The 20,565-nt window shown below is 39.3% G+C and overlaps 1 protein-coding gene across 1 annotated transcript in view; it reads left to right on the top strand.

Annotated features, from left to right (window-relative positions):
• LOC112158603 (kelch domain-containing protein 8B) overlaps positions 1–20,565 on the top strand; it is a 200,920-nt gene that overhangs the window by 146,003 nt on the left and 34,352 nt on the right. The window contains exon 4 of the mRNA XM_024292026.2: positions 1,248–1,472. Within this exon, the coding sequence (XP_024147794.1) occupies positions 1,248–1,472 (225 nt within the window). The remainder of the gene's footprint in view (positions 1–1,247; positions 1,473–20,565) is intronic.

The raw sequence follows: 20,565 nt of genomic DNA, 5'->3' as shown, positions 1-20,565 counted from the left end.
AAAACTAAATATTTCGTTAGAAAACCTAAATATTTTGCTTGAAATAAACATTTAGCTTAAAATTAAATATTCAACTTGCCAACTAAGTAATTAGTTAGTAAATGTAACATTTGTAAATACATTCATTTAAAAGGTGAAAATATACATTTGAAAAACTAGACCAGTTTTTCTCTCCTAAAACACACTAAATAGCCAAAATTATTGATTTCAAAATTTAACTTTGCACATTTACAAGCGGCACCCCATAGCGTCTCACCTTCTTCACCCTCACTTACCCTTATGTGTCATGAGTGTTCACCTGACACCCACAGCATGCCTGTAAATAATAAAAAGTGCATGAGCATTCTTTTCTCTATGGGTATATGGAGTAGTCAGTGACCTTAAAATTCATGCGGACCACCTGTGTGCCCCGTTTGGCCTTTTTTCCCCTGCAGACATCCCATATCACCTTTAGGGCGTAAGCAGCCAAAGAATCAATTTTCTTGATCAGATGTGCTCACACAGTACGGCAGGAAGTGAACACACAGGAAAAGTCTGCATTTATGGAGTGTGTGTTTGCTAGCTTGGTAACTTTAGGTCACTTTAAACAGACTTCTGAGAGCTAAGAAATCTCTGTAAGCTTTTTTTATTTGCATAAAATAAACATTGAAATATTCAAGATCAAAGAATATCTTTGACCTGTAGATAACGCCACCGTAGCGTGAGCATGCTAACAGCTGCTTTTCTCTCAGTGCAACAAAACAATGAGAAAATAAAGAAATGCAAGACAGCAGAAATAATAAAAAAGATCTTGGACACAGATGTTTGCTATATATCTTATTTAAATTTATGCTCCTCATAAACGTTTGTTTTATGACTGCAGACACGTCACATGACCCGACTCTGACCTGTATTGCAGTTTCTAAACTCCTGCAGAAATTTGAGGCTAATTTTGTCTCCTGAAGGAGGAAATGGAAGTTTAGCTACGTTTAGTGTTTGATCCTCATCAAGTGTCTTTGCCTGTCTAAAAACCTTCCTGGTTTCTAATTTTCATAATTTCTTTACCTCCTCCCCACCACTAAAATCCTCTTTGCTCTTTTCTGGTTTGTATTTTACAAGGTTAAGTTTTGTAGTAAACTCTTGGCGAGCGCTCAGCCCAAATAAAAACACCCATCCAGTCCCTCAGCTGGTCTGTGCCGCCGGTACGCCGGTGACCCAAACGAGGGATGGAGGTGTCTGAACTCAACCCCCCTCACCGTGTCCTGCAGGCGGCCGTCAGGGGAAGCTGCCGGTGACGGCGCTGGAGGCGTTGGACCTGGAGGTGAGGAGCTGGACGCGGTACCCCTGCATCCCCAGCAGGAGGGCCTTCTCCTGCTGCGCCACCAATGGGCGGAGCCTCTTCAGCCTGGGGGGGCTCCAGCAGCCGGGGCCCCACAACTTCTACTCCCGGCCTCACTTTGTCAACACCATGGAGGAGTACGACCTGGACCAAGGTAAGAAGTCAAGCTTAGAAAGGGCTTTGAGCCACAGTACTGAACCCAAGTGAGGATGCTTCATGTATGACTATACTACCCAAATATTTTAGAGTCCAGAAGTCATAACTAAAAATATAATGATGTATCAAACTAAATTGAGGCCATTTGACAGTTTTAGTTGAAGCATTTAATCTCTCCTTTAAAGAAAACCCAAACCAGACTTTTCTTTCTGCTAAACTCCGGTGAGAACAGCAGATCTGTGGCATGACTGATTACAGCACTTTGTTATTTAGTTCTGTTTCAGCAGCATCACATCAGCTTCATTTAAAAACGCAGCAGATCGCCTCCCTCAAGCATGTTATGAGGCAATTAATTATGTTAGAAATGAAACAATTCTCAAGATGTTCCTGGAGGTTTAGCGCAGTGGTCTCTTACCCTTCACAGACCGGGCTAATGTCAGACAATATCTTCACGGACCAGTCCAAATGGGGTGGAAGTTGGCGTTTAATGTTTTTAAGCTTCCGGTTTCTGAAAAACCTGTTTTTTTAATTAAAATGCCACCACAAAAAATATAGTTTTAAAGATACTCATAAAACATCAGCAGATTCAATCGATTTTTCAGGCTCACAGTATCTGTCAAGGTAAAAACATTATCAAATTTTGTTTTCTCATAAATCCAGATTCATTGTGTATCGGTGAAACCAAATATTCTCTCTAAGGATTTTCCTTCAGAAAGAAGAATTTAACGTTTCATGAACAATAACAAGTTAATCCAACTCTCTGAATCACTCCCACACCATCACACATCCTCCACCATGTTTGACTGTAGCTCTTTTCTTAAATGCTCTTAGTTTTCAACACACCTTCCGGAAAGATCCTCTTCTGTCTCATCTAAAGTTCTTTGTTAAAATCCAGATGTTCCATTGCCTTCCTGATGCTCAGCAGTCTTTTTTTTCTTGAACTGATTGTTTCTGAGTGTTGAATCATGAACCTTAACTGAGCCAAATGAAGCTGGCTCTGTTTCTGCATCCATGATGACCAGCTGGATGAGTTCTTCATGTGTTCCTAGAGTTAGTTAAGTCGGTTATAGCTTAAGGTTCTCCACTTTTTTTTAGGTTTTCTTCAGATTGGATGATGAGTAGTGGCACTGGGAGAGTCGGTATCAGACCACAAAAAAAAAAAAAAAAACTTAAATTTTTTCAGTTTTATTCAAAATCTGATTCTAAAGCAAGTTTTATTTTGAAAATCTTCTGGATTCTCTCCACCACATCCCAGTCATTCTGGACGCATGTTGAAATCCACCCACTACTTTTTTTAGGCGAGTGCGCCGACAGCTGAATTGAAACCCTGAAGTTAGCAAAGGTAACAATAAAAACAATATGTATTACGAAGGTTTTGTTTGCCAGAAAAGATCCAGAGAGGAAGCAGAAGAAGAGCTTTAAACTTCAAAATAAAAGAGATTTGGATCAAACAGATAGAAACCAGGAGTCTTTACCCAAAAATGGATTTATTGCTGATGCCACAGACCACAATAATAATAATGTTTAATATTTAGCAACTGGATGTCAAATGTTACGAAGACGCTGATGATAAAGCTGTTCAAATGTTAATTTTAAAAAATACCTGTTTTATTGACTTTTTTTTAATTTAAAAGTCCAGTGAGACTGAATTTGCGTCCGATTTTTTTTTTAGCTTCCATTTTGACTCTTATAGGGTAAGAGAAAATCTGTATCCTTGGTTTACTGGTTTCAACATAAAATGTTGTGTAAAGTTTCAAGCAGCTGCAGACATTTTACTGAGGATGAAGATAAAGTTTACTTTCTAAAGTTAAAGGAAACTGAAGGCATAAAAAAGCCAAACTTCAGCCTTATTTTGGTTGGTTCATGAAAATATATCATTGTTGGACAAGTGGTTAATCAAAATTCCTTTTGATGCACTAAAGGACAGTTCGTTTTTTCTTCAGGGGTCATGCACATTTAAACAGTTTTCTTTCCCATAAATGAGATACTTAATTCAAATGAGCATTTTCTGATGCTTAGGTTGCCCTTGTGTAATGATGGTATTTGTTTGATCTGAGTTTCTTTATAAAAACATCTTTTTCAGCGCTGTGATGTCACGTCTACCCTTCCTGTCAGGTCTCTTTCCACTGAAAACATGTATTCAGCCTCAAACTGTCCACTCGAGCCGTGATGATTCATATTGTAAGACAGGAAAACACGGGGCAGGGGTCAGATCTCCGCTCTGAGTCCGGATTTCTTTACTGTGACTGACATTTCAAATAAAGGAAACAAAAAGAAGAAACATTTTAACTGGAGGGAAAAATAGAGGGTCGGGACACAGAAATAGTTTGGAAAAATTCAGCGTCTTGGCAGGTGAACAAACTGTCAAATGTTGGTTGCAGGTTTTAAAGTCTCTTTCATGTTTTGAGCGTCTGATCGTTTTGTTGGTGAGCACGGCGGATTTTTTTATTTTTATTATTTTTATTATGTTGCAGAAACTCAGGCTTATGGTCAAAACTGGAGGAAAACTGAAGTTTATGTGAAAACAGATGACCTTTGGTCTGTGAAGATTACAAAAAATACACAAATATCTCAAATAAAAATGTGTTTGTTAGGTTTTTTATGGGTTGTTTTGGGAAACAACAGATTTTTTTGTAGCATTTCTAAGTTTTTTGAAACTTTTCTGATTTTATTTCTACTTTTAATCTGGAATAATATGTAAATATGTTAATTTAATGGTTAAATATAATATCCTTATTAGACGCTTGTTATTGTCTATTGACTAACCCGATAACCGGTTACGCATATTCAGACTTTCAGTGGCCCTGTAGGACAGTGTCCACCTCCGAGACTGGAAAGTCATAAGTTCAAATCCATGGTTTAGTCATACTAAAAGGCTTTGTCACTCTGTCCTTATGTAAAATCTGAGCATTTTTCACATATGTGATTTTGTTATTTCGTGACTTGTGTGATATATATAATTCCTAAGCATTTATCGCCTTCGTCTTTTGTCAACGTGCGCAGATGTCCGTCGAGGGTTTTGACGTGTCTTTATGTTAATTCTGTTTTGAGCTGAAACATTTTTGGTACTTTATATGCAATCATTACGTAAATCTTGCACAATTTTGCAAGAACTAAGTTGACGTCTTCCTGAAGGAAATTAGGAAGTCAGTTTTGTTTTCTAATATGTTCAGACTAGAAAGTGGACACATATTGGTGAGATTTTTTTTATTTATTTATTTTTTTTAAAGTTTTTTATCACAGTGCATCTCTGTTGGACGTTTTCTTGCAAATAAATCTTATTAAGAAGTTGTGAGTGAAATGCAACATTTCAAATCTCAGAGATGAAGGTCAGTCATCACAGCAGGACATTTCTCTGGAGGAACTCACAGACCAGTGGGAGGACTGACATGTAAACTCATTTTAGATTTAGTGTCTTAGTACAGAAGAACAGTGATATTTAAGGACTTAAAAGAGAACTAATGTGTTCCTTGAAGTTATAATAGAGTTCACAACCTGCTGAGCTTTTAAAAAGGTCAGCAGGCTCAAGTCATGCTCATTTTCCACGATTAAAGAAGGTTTTTATCAAGACACGTTAATGTTCTCCATTTCAGCTTCTGCGGTCTGTCTGCAGCCGCCTGTCTGGGAGGATTTATTGCAAAAAGATGAAGATTGATGACTCAATTTTAATTAGAAATTAAAAAAAAGCAAACTTTACCCCACAACAATGGATCTACTTAAAAAGAGTTTTCAGGTAAACCTCATAGATCATTTTGATCAGAATTTTAAATCTAATTTATTGCTATGGTTCACCTGAAAGGTAAATATGTGTGAGAACTATCATCACGTTTGCATTAAAGATGAACAACAAGATCTGACAGTCTTCATGTTCCTCACATGAAAGAAGCTGTAAAACCAATTAGTCCTGATTTAATTTAACTCATTAGTATCTGTTTGATCACAGAAACCTTCCACTGGTGTAGAAACTATTCACATAAGAAGTAAGAAAGTTCCATCAAAGTGACGATCATTTCTGAATGTCCTGGTTTTCTGTTTCTAACCCGTGAGGATGTTTGTGTGACTAATCCATATGTCTCTTCATCTGCACCCCGTGATGACACAGATTATCAGACAATTACACAGCAATTAGCTGAGCGGATGTCAGTGCGTTTGTGGGTTTATTAAAGCGAACAAAGCAGGTGGTCCTCTCTCTGTTCGAACATCCCTCCCTCTCTTCCTCCTCCCCGTCCGCGGCTAAATGCAGAGAATAAACCCAGCGAATAAACCCAGCGCCCGTCCGTGGCTTACACTCTGTTGTGAAATGCAACAGGTAGCGACAGTTTCCTGCTTCAGCTCGGTACTTAGGACCGACAGGAACCTGCAGGAGAACATGAGGTTTTCATTCACCTTTAGAAGAAACAAATACACAATAATGTCAATCATGAAGCTGTTTGGATAAGAGCAGACGCGGCGGATCTGTTATCTGGGATGTTGATTAAAAGACCAGCTTGTCGTCCAGATAATTACTGCATTGGACGCGCTGTCACGAGAAGCCTATAAATAGACCCGAGGGAGCGCTGAGATGATGGCGTGCACGCCTTCCCTCACGTGTGCGTGTCTGTGTTTGCTTTGTGTGATGGTATTGTTTGGTTGACGTCTGAAAATTACAAGAAATGACAGAAAAAAGAAAGGAAATGACTCTGAAAAGATGGAAGAATCTGTTCGCTGGGGAGGAGACGGGGAGGCTGGATGTGGAAGAGGAAGGTACTGACGCTCCTCTTCTTCTGTGACACCTGTTTGTCCTCAAATCATCAGGACAAAATACAGCTTTGTGACATTTTACTGACCTTTGAGACAAAATGACTGACTGGAAACATTACTAATAAAAATGTATTTATGTACATTTTAATATACATCTGGTGTCTTCATTTTTTTTTAATCTCTCAAGTGTGTGATTCCAGATTGTTTTACAGGAATACAACAAATTAAGATTGTTTAGAAAAAAAATATGTTAATTTTGGGAGAATGTTTCTTTAAACATGCATTATTGTGTTCTGTCAAAGTCTATAGAGAATGTTATTTTTGTCCTACAGCAGTTATGGACTGCAAGGACCAGGTTGTTATCGCAATTCTTCTTTGTTGTTACACTTTTGAGCTATCTGACACACACTATGACGTGGTTAATAAACTTTAGGCCAAATCCGAATTCCTTCCCTACCCCTACGGCTCCTCCATTCTCCCTCATTTAACCCTCCAAATGGAGAATTATAGTAAATATAGTGTCTTCAAACACCATAGACTGTTGAAAACAATGGACAAAGCGAGGTGCTGCCATCACCCATAGAAAATGCCTTGCCTCCGGCTCTTGCAGAGTCCGTCCAAATACGTCACTGTGGCTTCCTGTTCGTCTGCCGCCATTTTGAAACCCAACCACAGTGATTGGTCCGAGTCGGTCTGAGTCTCGTTTTTAGAGGAACTACAATCACCAATAACGAGTGAGCTTGTTGTAAGTCCACAGACCTTTCACCAAAAGCAGTTCACAATAATTTGTCAAGTGTTTGAGGTGGGGCCAGCAGGCATTACATGCTTTAACCTGAGGCATCTGATTGGTCAGTTTATAAATTGAATAACTCGTGATAGACAAAAAATATATTTAAAAAAGAATAAAAAAATAAAACGACTAAGGAATTGCTGTTTATTTCTCTAAAGAAGTCTACAGGAATTTGACTTCTTGGAGCCAGCAGGTACTTCCTGTTTGGAACACGAGAGGGGAGGGGCTAAGCTGTCCAATGGTTCCATAGTCTATGATTACTTCCACCCGATGACATCATCAGTAGTTACTGGTCATCTTTGTTAACACATAGCTGGTACACCTCGGAAATACTTATCATCGTTTTTATAGCTTTAAAAATTCATGTTCAAACAACAAGTCATTACTAACATTTAAATGTAAACTTCTGTCCTTCAGAGCACACCCACATGAAGAAACGCGTTTGTCCTCGACTGTTAGACTCTGAATGACAGAGATGGATTTCATATCTGGTAGAAAATGTACTGAATGAAAAAAAATCCTTAGAAGTTTAAAAAAATCCTCATCAACTGAAAACAAACAACCTCAGCTCAGAGTCTGGGTCACATGTCAAACATCAGTGTCTGTTTTGGCTGTGAATGGTCTAAAAACCTGCAGGTGTCACTTTTTGCAGCATTTTTCAGTTTTGCTTTGGTTTGTTTTGGAGAAATACCAGATTATTTCCAACAGAAAGGCACTAGAGACATTATCTATTTCTTTTGGGGCTTCCTTCTTTCTAAAGTGGTAATAGTCTATGTGTGCTTGATACCACATCTCAGTGAACCAGTGACATGTTCACCTCTACAAAATATTCCCTCTTGAAAACGTAACACGACCTGATCAGACTTTTAATTTGTCGTTTGGCTGACCATGTGGAATTGTTTGGATCTGTGTTGCATTTAAACTTCTTTCAGATATTATCTTTTTTTTGCACCGTGTTCACTATTTTTATCTGTGCTTCCACTGATCCATGGAGATAATGATCAGGGAGATTCGCTCCACTCAGAGAGCCAGACAATAACATGCCGTTTGCTGCACATCCACATCATACTTTTGGATCCTCAACATTTTGAGACTTTGGTTTTGGACCCAAGAGGTGTCAGTGTCTTACACTGGTCAGAAAGCAAAACTTATCCAAAACGTTTATCGTACCCAGAAGTCTTGGAGCTAATTTCTCGTTTGTCGGATGTGACATCCTTTTAATTCCTTTTCTATTTTTAAGATGTCTTTTGTGAGGAGAAGTCCGATGCTGACATTTGTCAGCATTTAGCTTGGTGTCCTCTTCAAAGACTAAAAAACAGGATCAGCTTTCCTCATGCTCAGCTGTTCTTGTGTCTCACCTTATCCTGTAATCAGCTCATCATTTGCACTATTGTACAGACCAAGAAGGTTCTCTAGAGTTCATGTGGGCTTCCTCTGAATGATCTCCAGAGCCAAACCTATTACCTTTGGCTCCGATACCAATAGTGATGGAAAATGTCAGATAACTGGACTCTTCTTCCAACTTTTCAGAGTCAAGTTGATTCTCCCACTTTGTGATAACTGTTCGCCGCTGTGGCACTTGCCTGCACTTGCCTCACTGACGCTGAAGAAATTTCAATAGTTTCATCTTTATTTGTGCATTATGGGCTCTCGTTTTTTTAAAGATTATTTCTAATGTCCATTTTTGGCATTATGTAAAACTGATGTGTGCATGGACAGGCACCGCCCACCCCCTGGCACCAGGTCAGTTTCTCAAAATAATTCAAGATCAGCATAATCCTTTAGTCCAGATTATTCCAGGAATACCAAATTACCGGATTAGTCTGGTAAATATATAAATTTAAAACATCAACCTAAGTCATTAAAGGAGCAAAAGTGATATGAACACTTGATTCCATTGTGATAAATTCATATCAGAGCTAAAATAATCAAGTTATTCAACTTCAAACTGCAGCTCACTCTCACCTTGAGATTTAAAAAGCAGGAAATGGCTTTTGTCTGTGTGTAATGAGTAGATTATTTAATTTAAACATTAATAAATGTAACCTTTTTTCCTAATAACTTCTGTTCTAACTTGATACATACATCCTTGCCCTCAAGTGAGTTTAGGACAAAAGCAAAGAAAATATTGTTTTTAATTGACAAAAAACAACCTGAAGATAACAAGAAAGCAGTTGTGTTCTTACTATTATTCCTTGTAACCTTCAAACCAAACCTCTGCGTAATCAGCAAGGCCTCAAGCAGTCCTGGTTTTATTTAAAGTTTTTAGAGCTGACTAATTGAGACGCAGAAATCCGAGGAGTTCTCCATCCCTGGGAGAGCAGAGGAGGTCTGGAGCGGTGACTCAGTTCCTCTGCGTGAATCATGGCCGACGTGTTTGCGCTTTGGCTTAACCTCCCGCCGTCACTCCTCTGTGAAAAGGTTTTAAGATCTGACACGTCGATATTGGATTTTTTTCCCTCGCTTCGTTACCCTGCGGTGTTAAAAGTTCTGCTCTCTTACAGACATCCATCTTCTCAGCGTCTGTCTTTTCAGCTCCAAACAGACAGCTGCATCATCCGTCAATCTTCAAGAGAGCAGGACTGATGATTCAGAAAGACCTCAGCAGAAATGCAGTTTGTTCTTACAAAACTTTTTTTGTCACTGCAATAAATGTATAAACAGTGGGGGACAGAGAAAGGAGAGATTTCAAACATTTTTGTTGGTCTGGGATGTATTTTGATGTTCCTTGTAGGACGTGCTGATCTTTGTAGGACCTCAGTGAAGCAGCGACTGTTCTAATCACGCTGCACTTGACCTGAAGATCACACCTCCGCGTCTCTGCAGGCTTTCCTAATCAGTTTGAGTCGTATCTAAAGTGTCCCAGCAACAGAGGAGCCTCAGAATCCTCAGGCGTAACCACGGTAACGGCAGCGCCACAACACTCCTCGCTTTTTTACATCTGAAGGAGGCTCACATTCAAGCCCGTCATTTTTGTTTGCAGAAAACCTTTGACTCCAACTCTTCAGCTCCATCATGTTCTGAAATGACTTGTTATTCCACAGACGAGAATCCAGCAGCGTCCCAGCTGAGATGTCCAGAGTTTGAGGAGGCTTTCAAAATTTATGACAAAATTCCCGTTGGTTCTGTAAAAAGAACATTTTTGTGATGCAGAAAATACTCTGGGTGCACCACAACCCCCCTACTGAGCTCCGCAATGGGGAGGAGAAGGCAACAGTCCCGCCCACAACTCAGAGGTCAAAGGGTGACCGAACAGGGAAGGTAGAGGCTGACTCCGCCCACAGTCGAAATGTGAACATCCAGTCAGAGGGGTGGAGCTTGGAGAACAGGATTGTTATCATAACTGGGGCTGCAGATCATGACTTGAGACTTGTGAAATGACAACGGATTTAAAAAGTTTGACCAATCACGAATTTTAAATGTAATACATCGATTCAACCTGTAGGGGGCAGCACACAGATGGTTTTTGACTGTATTTTAAAGACTTAAACAAGATAATTTTGATTTGTCAAAAATTTCACCAAGACCAACAGACAGCACTTTTAAAGACCTATTTATAGAGAAAAAAGTAGATTTAGGGTTTGGCTACCCTTTGTCACTCTGCAGAAACTATGTTCTAGAAATCGACACAGGTGTTTGATCTTGTCACTTTGAAAATGGATCAATAGATGATCACAGAGGGACTCGATGTGATTGAAATGCAAGAAGACAAAAACGTTGTGCTGCACAGAAACTTTTGTCCAGTGGTTAGAGGCTGTTATGGTCGACTCACAGAGATTGACAACAAACACAAACCAAGAGAGACAATCAAAAAATAACCAGGTTTTCTCTTAACACTTAAGCAATGTCTATTCCCACTCTAATACCTAACTACTAGAAAAATATATAGAGCAGGACGATCTAGTGCCCTAGATTTTAAAAGCAATTCGAACACCATGCTCACTACTTTTAATTCTAATTTTTAAAAACCGACAAAACGACAACATATGACGTCACCTATATTTCACAAAGTGAAAATAGAATCAATACAAACATTTCACGTCTATTATTCATGTATCAAAATCTATCTATTTATGACGGTTTCTGATGACTAAAATGTAGATGGTTTGTTAAAAAAATACATTTAAACATGTTTTTTAATCAAAATTGTTCAGACACAATGCATTGTGGTCTATATTTGCTAATGTAGTGAGCAATGATGCATGCTAGTTTTTTGCAAAGACTTCTGGGAAATTTCTGGGGCACTCAATTTTGGAATTGTAGATTCGGACAACACTAAAAAATGGCGAACGCACTTTATAATGAGTAGTGAAGGAATTCGAACATTGTCTAGAATGTTCCTAAATGTTTATACTTTATTCAAATCGTTTTAAAAGGCCTACAGCATGCTGTTCCATTTTATAAAATGAACCAGATGCACTTTACATTCGCTCGCATGATTCCCGATTTTAGGCTATTAATAGCCTCAACTTCAGAAAATGTGCTCCGGCGTCCAGCAAAAACTGAACCCAACAAAATGGATACGGAGCGCCGGAGAGGCCAGACTGGACTGGATGCAGTGTGAGTGCCTCTCACTCTTTTCAAGTTACGTCAAGACTCTGGCGTCCACACTGGAGTCAGACTGAATGTAGTGTGAGCCCGGGGTTAGCCTTTTAGGGTAAAACATATCCATATATATAATAATATATTATCATTTTCGCAACCTCCTTTGCTTTCCTGGATGTAAAACAACTCGATCTCTGAGGCTCCACCTCTTGCTCCTTTGGGTGTTGCCCATTTCATGATGTCATTCTAGAGCCGGCCTCTGCAGCGTGTCGACATTTGGCCCACGGAAAACAACAATCCAAACTTTTGCAAAGATGGGTGTGCATTTGAAATGAAAGCCGACCACTGCTAGAAAGTGGGTGTGTTTATTAGCCTGAGGGTGGTGCCACCAGCCTGGAAGGGGCTGCTCCCTCACATGTATGCATATGAACATGGGGACCCTGTCATTGGGGATTGGGAGGGGCTGGTGCTCAGAGAGCATGTTTTTGAGGGAATGTTTGAATGGATAGAATTAAAATTATAATACACTTGAAAGTTTGGAAAAGTTGATTTTGGATGATATAAGTCCTTTAAAGTAATGTTTCTACGACAGACTAAAACCCTGATAGAGAAGTGACCTCTTGAGTGTTTTTTCTGTATTAGATCCTTTGAATATGAAGGTCTACAATGGTTACCATGATGGTTTCTCAGCAGCCAGAATGATGTATAGTTTGCTGCTAAGCAGAGGTGAAGAATTTAGATCTTCAGACATTGTGACAGGATCAAACACTCATTGATCTTTCACACTTTTCTGCTCAGACTGCAAAGATGTTAGTCAGGCTGCAGCTGCAGCGGCTGTCACCATGCCGTCACGCTCGTCGTGAGGCGCTGACGGGAAGAAGAGAATTAGAATTCAGCTCAGGAAGGTGTAGATCCCTGAAGCGGGGAACGCTGGCTTTGGCCTCAGCATAGAGTGTTCGCTATACTTCCTGTGGCATGCCCACAGGGCTGCACTGCCATTTCATTTGCCCTCAAGGTCCCAACCTGTTGTGTTGCACTCTTGTTTTTGGTGAAACCCATTTCTTCTGAATGATGCATATGCCTCCTGTAAATATTTACACATTATCAGACATATCTGTCATTTTCTCTTTTGTAATGCTTCAGTTGGTTGTAAGGATGTGACCAAACTCTAACAAAAAGCTGTTCAAATGCACGTTCTGGGCTGCACAGTGGTGTAGTGGTTTGCACTCTTACCTCCAAATTAGAAGGTGCTGGTTCAAATCCCAGCTGGGAATTTTCGGTTTGTAGTTTGCATGTTCTCCTCATGCATCTGTAGACTTCTTCCTACAGTCCACAAACATGCATCATAGATTTATTGGTGGCTCTAATTTGCCCCAGGTGTGAGTGTGTGGCCCTTCAACAGATTGGTGAACTGTTTAGGGTTACCCCGCCTTGGCCCAACAGTAATTGGGATAAGCTCCAGCAACTCCATGACCCCAAAAGGGGATTCAGCGGGTTTGTAAACTGAATGGATGAGAATCTTTATGATGAATGTCAACCTATGGGATTTGGTGAATGATTATTATGTTTAGTAATGAACATTTTTTGGAAAAAGTGAGCTTTATCAAAATATCCAATTGACCACTCTTTTGTCAAACACACCTACCTTATAAAAGTCTGCTTAATTTGTTTCACATTGAGTCCTAAATTTTGCATTTGGTAAAAAGAAAAACTAGTAAAAAGAACCACATGACTAAAGATCTCTTCACTCACTGGCCGGTAAATACAATCTCCAAATTAGCATAAAAACCTCAGTAGATGCCAAATTAGCCAAAAATGCTACCACTTTGCTAAAATAAGTAAACTCCAAAATAACCTAAAATTCCTCAGTAAACTAAATTCTTAAAAAACATTAGCCTGTTGCTGAAATAGAAGCTAAACTCAAAATTACAATAACAGATTAAAACATAGCCCGCGAATATATTTAAAGGCTTGTTGCTAATCTACTTAAAATTGTGAAATTTGAAGACTTTCTAATTCATTTTCCAAAGGGCTTATGTTGATATTTTTTTCTAAAAAATATTTAGTTCATAAATAATTAAAATACAAGCAGTAATTTCCTGAACAAGCTGAATGTTTTGATATCAAGATTGTTGAAATTGCAGAAAGTGAGATTGATTTTTTTACGGCCGGACAAACATACGGAAAGGAGCAAAAGAATCACTATAGTGTGAATGCGTACAAAGCGTTAAAATTATGTTGGTTTGATGAAAGGAGCCCGAGGGCCGTTGTATATTAAAACGTGTCCCCCCGAGCCACACTTTGGACATGCCTGTCCTAGACCAATTTGTTCCAGATTATTTGGAGAATCAAACTCTGGCTCACTTCAAGCAAACCAGATGTGTCCAGTCTGAAAACACCCTTAATTTGACCTCTTATATGACCCGAGATAATATTTGACTTTAACCTCAACACTTGTAGTCCCAGGGCTCCAGTTAGTTACTGTGCTAATATAACCCTAAATGTGATGTTCGCAATGTGATGTCTCAAGGATGTTGGGAAGAGGTGATGGACAAGCTAGTTTTCTTCTTCAGTTTTTTCTTATTAATTTCTGGTCAGAGATCGTTTACCGCCCCCTATGGGCAGCTGTTGGAATTGTGAGAATTTTCTGTTGGGTTTGGTTCACTTCAGAGAGAGCCATGAGTGAAAACAAATAGTCCATCTGAGCAGAGTCCACAGGACTCTCTCTTATGAGTGCACTTTAAAAAGGAAACAGTTGAAAAGCAAACATTCTGTAGTTCATGGAGCGGCCATTTCTGCAGAGTTGCAGAGACTGGCATAAACTTTTTATACCACCCCCATCCACTAAGCATGAATATTTATCGGATTAGTCATAGGCCTGGGGGGTTCATTAGCAGACTGAAAAAAAGGCTGCATCCTCTGTCTCCCTCTCCTCATTATTCTGGTCTGTCATGCCCCCTCAAAGCCTGATGGATAAGTACTGAGAGGCATTAATCGCTTTGTCCAGGATCATCTTCAAAATGAGCTTCAGTCAGCAGATAAACATTCAAGTGGGGCAGTAGTGCGTCTGCAGCAGAGACTCGTGTTGTGGATGGCAGAGGAGTTCTCTCCCTGCAGATGGATGCCCTGTGGGCATTGTTCTTCTTTCTCTGGAGTTGCAGATCCTCTCCATCCTCATAAGAGGACTTGGATTAGTGCATCGATCCCTGTAATCTATAGCAGACTGCCATTCGTCAGACCTGCACTGCAGCAGCTGTCGTGTGCGTTCATGTGAATGCAGCTAACAGAGCGTCCCAGATGCAACCAGTTTACAGGAAGAAGGATGTGAAAAATGTGACTCATCAGGAAACAGAAAACACAGACTTGTTTACATTGCAGCAGCTGAAAGAAATCCTTTAAACTGAGTTATTTTTAACCTTAAATTAAATGAATTTACAAATGAGGAAACACATGATTTAAAGTGTTTTCTTTGATAAAATAAGGTGAAGTGAAAGGAGTCTGCCCATTTTTTTAAATTTTGTTATTTAAGTTGATAATATATATTTATAGATGTAGTACTTCAAAACAGTATTGTACATACATTGTATTGTTGTATTCTAAAGAGCTCTAAAAAATAAAAACTGAACCAGTTCTTTTGAAATGGTTTCAGAGCCTAAACTATGCTCAAAAAAGGTCACAAATACTTTTCCTTCAAATTTTTTAGTGTTATAAAGCAACGTCACAGGTGCACCTCACTGATGAGGAGATCCTTTTAATCCTTTTTCTGACTTGTTGCACTCACATGCTCTTCAACATTGTGAATGAGTAAATGACGCTTTATTTATTTATTAAATTATTTAACCAGGATAATCCTATTGAGATTTCAAACCTCTTTTGCAATGAAGTCTTGACCAAGAGGCAGCCGCAGATGGTTAAAAATGCATTAAAATATTTAGTTTAGGGGTGTTAAACATACGGCCTGCGATGGTTTAATCCGGCCCAGTCATGTTGGGGGAAAAAAAAGCAATTTTCTAGCCCATTCTTTTTTTAAAGAAATGACTGCGATGCACAATTACAAATGAAAAACAAAAGATTCAGAAATAAACATCATAAACATTGTAATAATAAGTGATTGGGCTACTAGGTTGGTTGAGGCATTTTTTCCAACTGGAAAAAAAGATAACAAACAAAAACAAAGCTTCAGACAACAAATTGACCAAAGGTTATTTTGCTTTACTGGTCCGGCCCACTTGAGATCAAGTGGACTGAATTTGGCCTCTGAACCAAAACGAGTTCGACACCCCTAATTTAGACAATAAAACATATAAAACATTAGAACATTTAAACAATGCATCAAAATCTAAAATCTACAGAGTCATAAAAATGTAATGGATTAGAATAATAAAAGTTCTGTTTTTCTTTGAGCTTGGCTTTGAACACCTGTAATGATGGAAGTTCAGTCAGTTAGTCTTCAACCTTCTTATAAAACGTTCCAGGCCCAGGGAGCTGCATGAACAAAAGCGTTCTTCCCGAGCTCTGTCATGTGATCGTCAGGAGTGGGAGGGAATGTTTCTCTGTTTAAGTGATTTGCAGATGTAGGGAGGCAGTAATCCAGCTAAAGCTTTGTAAATAAAAATATACCAGTGGTGCTGCCTCCTGGTGGGAAGAGAAGGCCATCCCACTGGTTTGTACAGCTTACAGTGATGCACCATTGTTCTGCAGTTGGTTATGAACCTTAAAGAAGAGGGAAAAACACTGTCCAAAATGTAATTTAAAAGAGAAACACAACCTGAATTTAAGCTTCTTTAAAAAAGTTTCCATAGAAGTTTAAAAAGTTAGGGAGTTATCAATAAAAACACTGAGATAAATGCACTCCAGAACCACCTCGATGACTTCCCCTTCTAGAGTGGAGACTACAAGAAGATTATCTGGGATTTTTTTTTTTTTATTTTGAAACCAGCATTCATTTGGACTTGTCTGCATTAAGAGGACATGACTGGCAGCAGCCCCCCCTCCATCCAGGACAATTATTTTTTTTATTTTTATTTTTTTTTTTATTGAACATTGTAAAAAGTACAATACAAACATGACAATAGAATTCAAGCTTATACAGGTAGACATTAAATGGCAAGGAAGAGAACAAAAAAAAGGAAAATACAGGACAATAAGAAAACAAGAGACAAAATACATAAATTAATTAAAACAAATGAATAAATAAAAAAAAATCCAGGACAATTATCTGCAGCAGACGTCCGTCTGCGTGAGGCGTCACAAAGGACCGTAGTCATGCAGCATTAGGACTTTTCCATCCACTACCCTCAGGTACACAATAAACACAGACAGACTTGGAGACAGTTACTATCTATAAGCTGTCAGACTATTGAACTTCTGATAAGATTTGATATGTGCAATAATTGCCTCAAACTCAATTTTTGTATTTAATTCTACCTGCACCTTGTACCCATACCCTTTTTTTCATTATATTTTAGTTTTTTTTTTTTCTTATCTCTGTACTTTTTGAAGGTACTACTACCCAGCCAGCGAGGCCAAGTGGGCCCAATATGGTTTAAAAGTGGCAGAAAATGTGGGTTTGTCCACAGTTTCCGTGGTGGCCCACCTGTGTTTCCCCCACTGACTTAAGTGGTCACTCAGTTGATAGCCTCGCTACACCAGCCAGCCGCCCGGTGGACAGCGTAGCATGCTAGCAAGCTCCGCTGCAGCGAGCTCTCATGTATCGAGCTAGCGAGCTCTACTGTAGCATGCTAGCGAGCTCCTCTTTAGGGAGCTAGTGAGATTTGTTGTACCAAGTTAGCAAACTCCTGTGTAGCAAGTCAAACAGTGTTCTTCAGTGTTCAGTGTTCCTGAATTACAATCTTTTGTTATGAAGTTACAACCAAACTTTAGCCCTCCTTGTTGTCAGTATTTTGACTGAAGCTCCACCCACCATCACAGCCTCACCTATTCTTACATGAGCTCGCCCACAATCGCTGGAAATGTGAAACGATTGTCGAGATTCATACAGTAAAACTGAATTGAATATAAGTGATCGACGTGTCTGAAATGAAGCATCGAAATCTTTGTTTTTCTGCGAAACCGGTAGTAATAAATACATCAGTACCAACATGGGACTGAGTTTCAGTACTTGCTACCAAGTAAAAACACCTGTAGTTGTTTATTCAGTGGATGTGCTAGCTTCATAAAGTTGTTATTTCTAATTTTATGGATGTTATATCTGCCAATAAAAAAACACTCCCCAATAATAGAAGCATTTTAGCTCTAACTAAATTTAACAATAAAATTATTCCCATCACTCACATTTGTCATGAAGCAGACAAAAAATGAAAACAAGGCTGTATTTTTATTTTTAGCTGTAAAATTCACTTTTTAACATGGCAGTTAACAGGAAAATTGCCCCTTTCTGCCATCACTCTTTAATTTAAAATTCTCCTTGGATTCCCTCATAGTATAACAATTCTCTAATGACAATTTATTTCTTCAAAAAGACAATCATGTGAAATGATATGCTCTTAACAGAAGTCGTTTTTCACTTTAGTTTATGTCTGTTTTTATGGAATTGGATGAATGTTAATAGAATCATTTATAACATTTTAACATTATGATGAGAAAAAGGACATTAGGTGCAGTGAAAGGAGTCTTCCCTATTAAAGACAAACCCCTGTGTTTGGTGATTTTAACATGTTTGGGACATTTTTCAGATGATAGAGGACATATATAAAAAGAATAAAGGTTAAAGCTGAGCAGCTCAGTGGCCTTGTGGTAGAGTGTCCGCCCTGAGATTGGAAGGTCGTGGGTTCAAATCCCGACCGAGTCATACCAAAGACTCTAAAAATGGGACCCAGTGCCTCCCTGCTTGGCACTCAGCACTAAGGAGTTGGACTGGGGGGTTAAACCACCAAATGGTTCTCGAGCGCGGCTGTGTCTGCAGCTCACCACTCCCCCAGGGGATGGGTCAAATGCGGAAAACAAATTTTAGGTGCGTGACAAATAGTGGGACTTTAACTTTGACTTTAACTTTAAGCTGCATGTCTGAGCATGTCTTAATTCAGCTTTTGAATCAGAAGCAGATGGAAAAAATGCTGTTTGAAAAAGCTTATATTTGTGACAGAAGCGCTGGGCTGAGCCCAAGCTTTGCATGCATCCAGTTGCAGACAAATAGATCCATCGTCCTCGTCTGAGGTGGAATCTGAATCACAACTGTGCTGCTGCAAAGCTCCAATATTGTTCACCATTTTTGTTACACTGCCAATGTTAAGTTGGGATGTGAGGGGCTGTAAGCTAGCGGGAGAATGTAAACAAAGTGTTGATGGAAAGGAGGAAGACTCACTATGCAACAACAGTCCCGCCCACAACCCAGAGGTGAATTTCTGATGAACTACTGCTGCTCTGCAGAATATGTCCACGAAAATGACATTATCATAACTAAAAGACCACTAGGAATACTTTTGAAATAGATCAAAAGATGATCAGAGTGGGACTTAAATCAGAGATCCTTGGTATAACATGTCATTATCTCAACCAAAAAAAGATTTATTGGTTTCTATTATTCTCAGTGCATGTAAAATTACAGTACAAGTGGACACAAGGATATAGCAAAATAAACATTTGTTTCCACCTGAAATGAAAAAAGTTTTTTTTTTTTCCACCTGAGGATGAAAATGATGTTTATTTGTCTCGAGCTGTCATTCCAGCTCCTTAAACCCCCTGTGAGAACACAATAACTTGCTGTTCTTCAGCTCTGACAGTCATCCACACACTTGTTCACACGTCTCCAGTCCCTGCTTGTGGGACCTGGGTCACACCAGCTGGAGTCAGGCTTCATCCCTCCTGAAAACTTTTCCAAATAGAGAAAAATCGTTGTGCTCTCCAGCTTTTCTTGTGAGGGACGTTGTGTTCTGGCTGGACTCCAGAGCTGCTGGTTGCATGAGACTGAATTTGTTTTGTGGTTCAGCCTAAACATGTTTGAGAGCGGTCTCCCAGAAAGGAGCTCCTGACATCACAACCTCATTTCCTGCGCAGCATCTTTCAATTTCTTCCTGTTGATAGCCTTTGAAAATAGATGGAGGCGTGAAGCGTTCCGCCTCTGTCAGGCTGCAGGTCTGAACATTTGCATGCATGTGGATCTGTGCCGGGATTTGCTACTGCATGCGTGTGTGTGTGATTGGCCTCCATTACTGTGTGTGCTCGTCCTATTGAGCGGCGTGATGGGAGCCGAGAGAAACAGGAACAGGGATTGATTCGGAGCTTTAAATAAACGCATCTCCTCTTCTCCAGCTGAGTCCACCAGACATCATGTCACTCAGCTCACCTGCGACACGAGCGATGTCAGCCAGAATAAATCCCTGCCTCATCGCACTCGCTCCGACGTGGCCCTCAGCCAGCGCTGATAAACGCCACGATCCCCCCCTCAAAGCGTCTCATTTGTTCTCCTGCAGGTCGAAGCAGAAACGACAAACGTTCATGTTTCCCTCTGACCAGATTTGTGCTCTAACACAAACCACTTCTCTGTTACTGGACTCTCAAAAAAACAATCTTATAAAAATATCCATAACTCAGAAAAAAAAGGTTTACAGTTAAAATGTATGAGTGATAAATGCTGAGTCACTGCAAGCGCATAGATGATTTAAAATGTTCTTATTAAGACTCCAGTGTTTATGTTCTTTGATTTACGGTAACTTATCCACCGTTCACACGAACAACGTAATTCCAGCAGATTCTGAAGAAGAAAAGTGTCTCAACGAGGCTCATTAATTCTAACAGAGCCTGTCTGCATCTTCTTAATTGACAGCGTTTTAAAAATAAAATGCAAATGCGAAATGATTTGTTATTACATTTGTTCTCTTACATTAGAAAAATGCTACACATACATGTGAAAAACTAAAAAAAAACAGGATTTTCATTGGAGGGGGACTTTAAAATATTTAGAATTATTGTAAAAAATAAGATGAATAATTCATGGATTTTGTTTATAGTTCTTTTTAGAACCCAACTACCACGATAAATGAGGAAAAGATGTCTT

This window comes from Oryzias melastigma, linkage group LG7 (genome assembly GCF_002922805.2).
Source record: "Oryzias melastigma strain HK-1 linkage group LG7, ASM292280v2, whole genome shotgun sequence".
NCBI lineage: Eukaryota > Metazoa > Chordata > Actinopteri > Beloniformes > Adrianichthyidae > Oryzias > Oryzias melastigma.
This window is presented reverse-complemented; position numbering and strand designations above follow the sequence as displayed.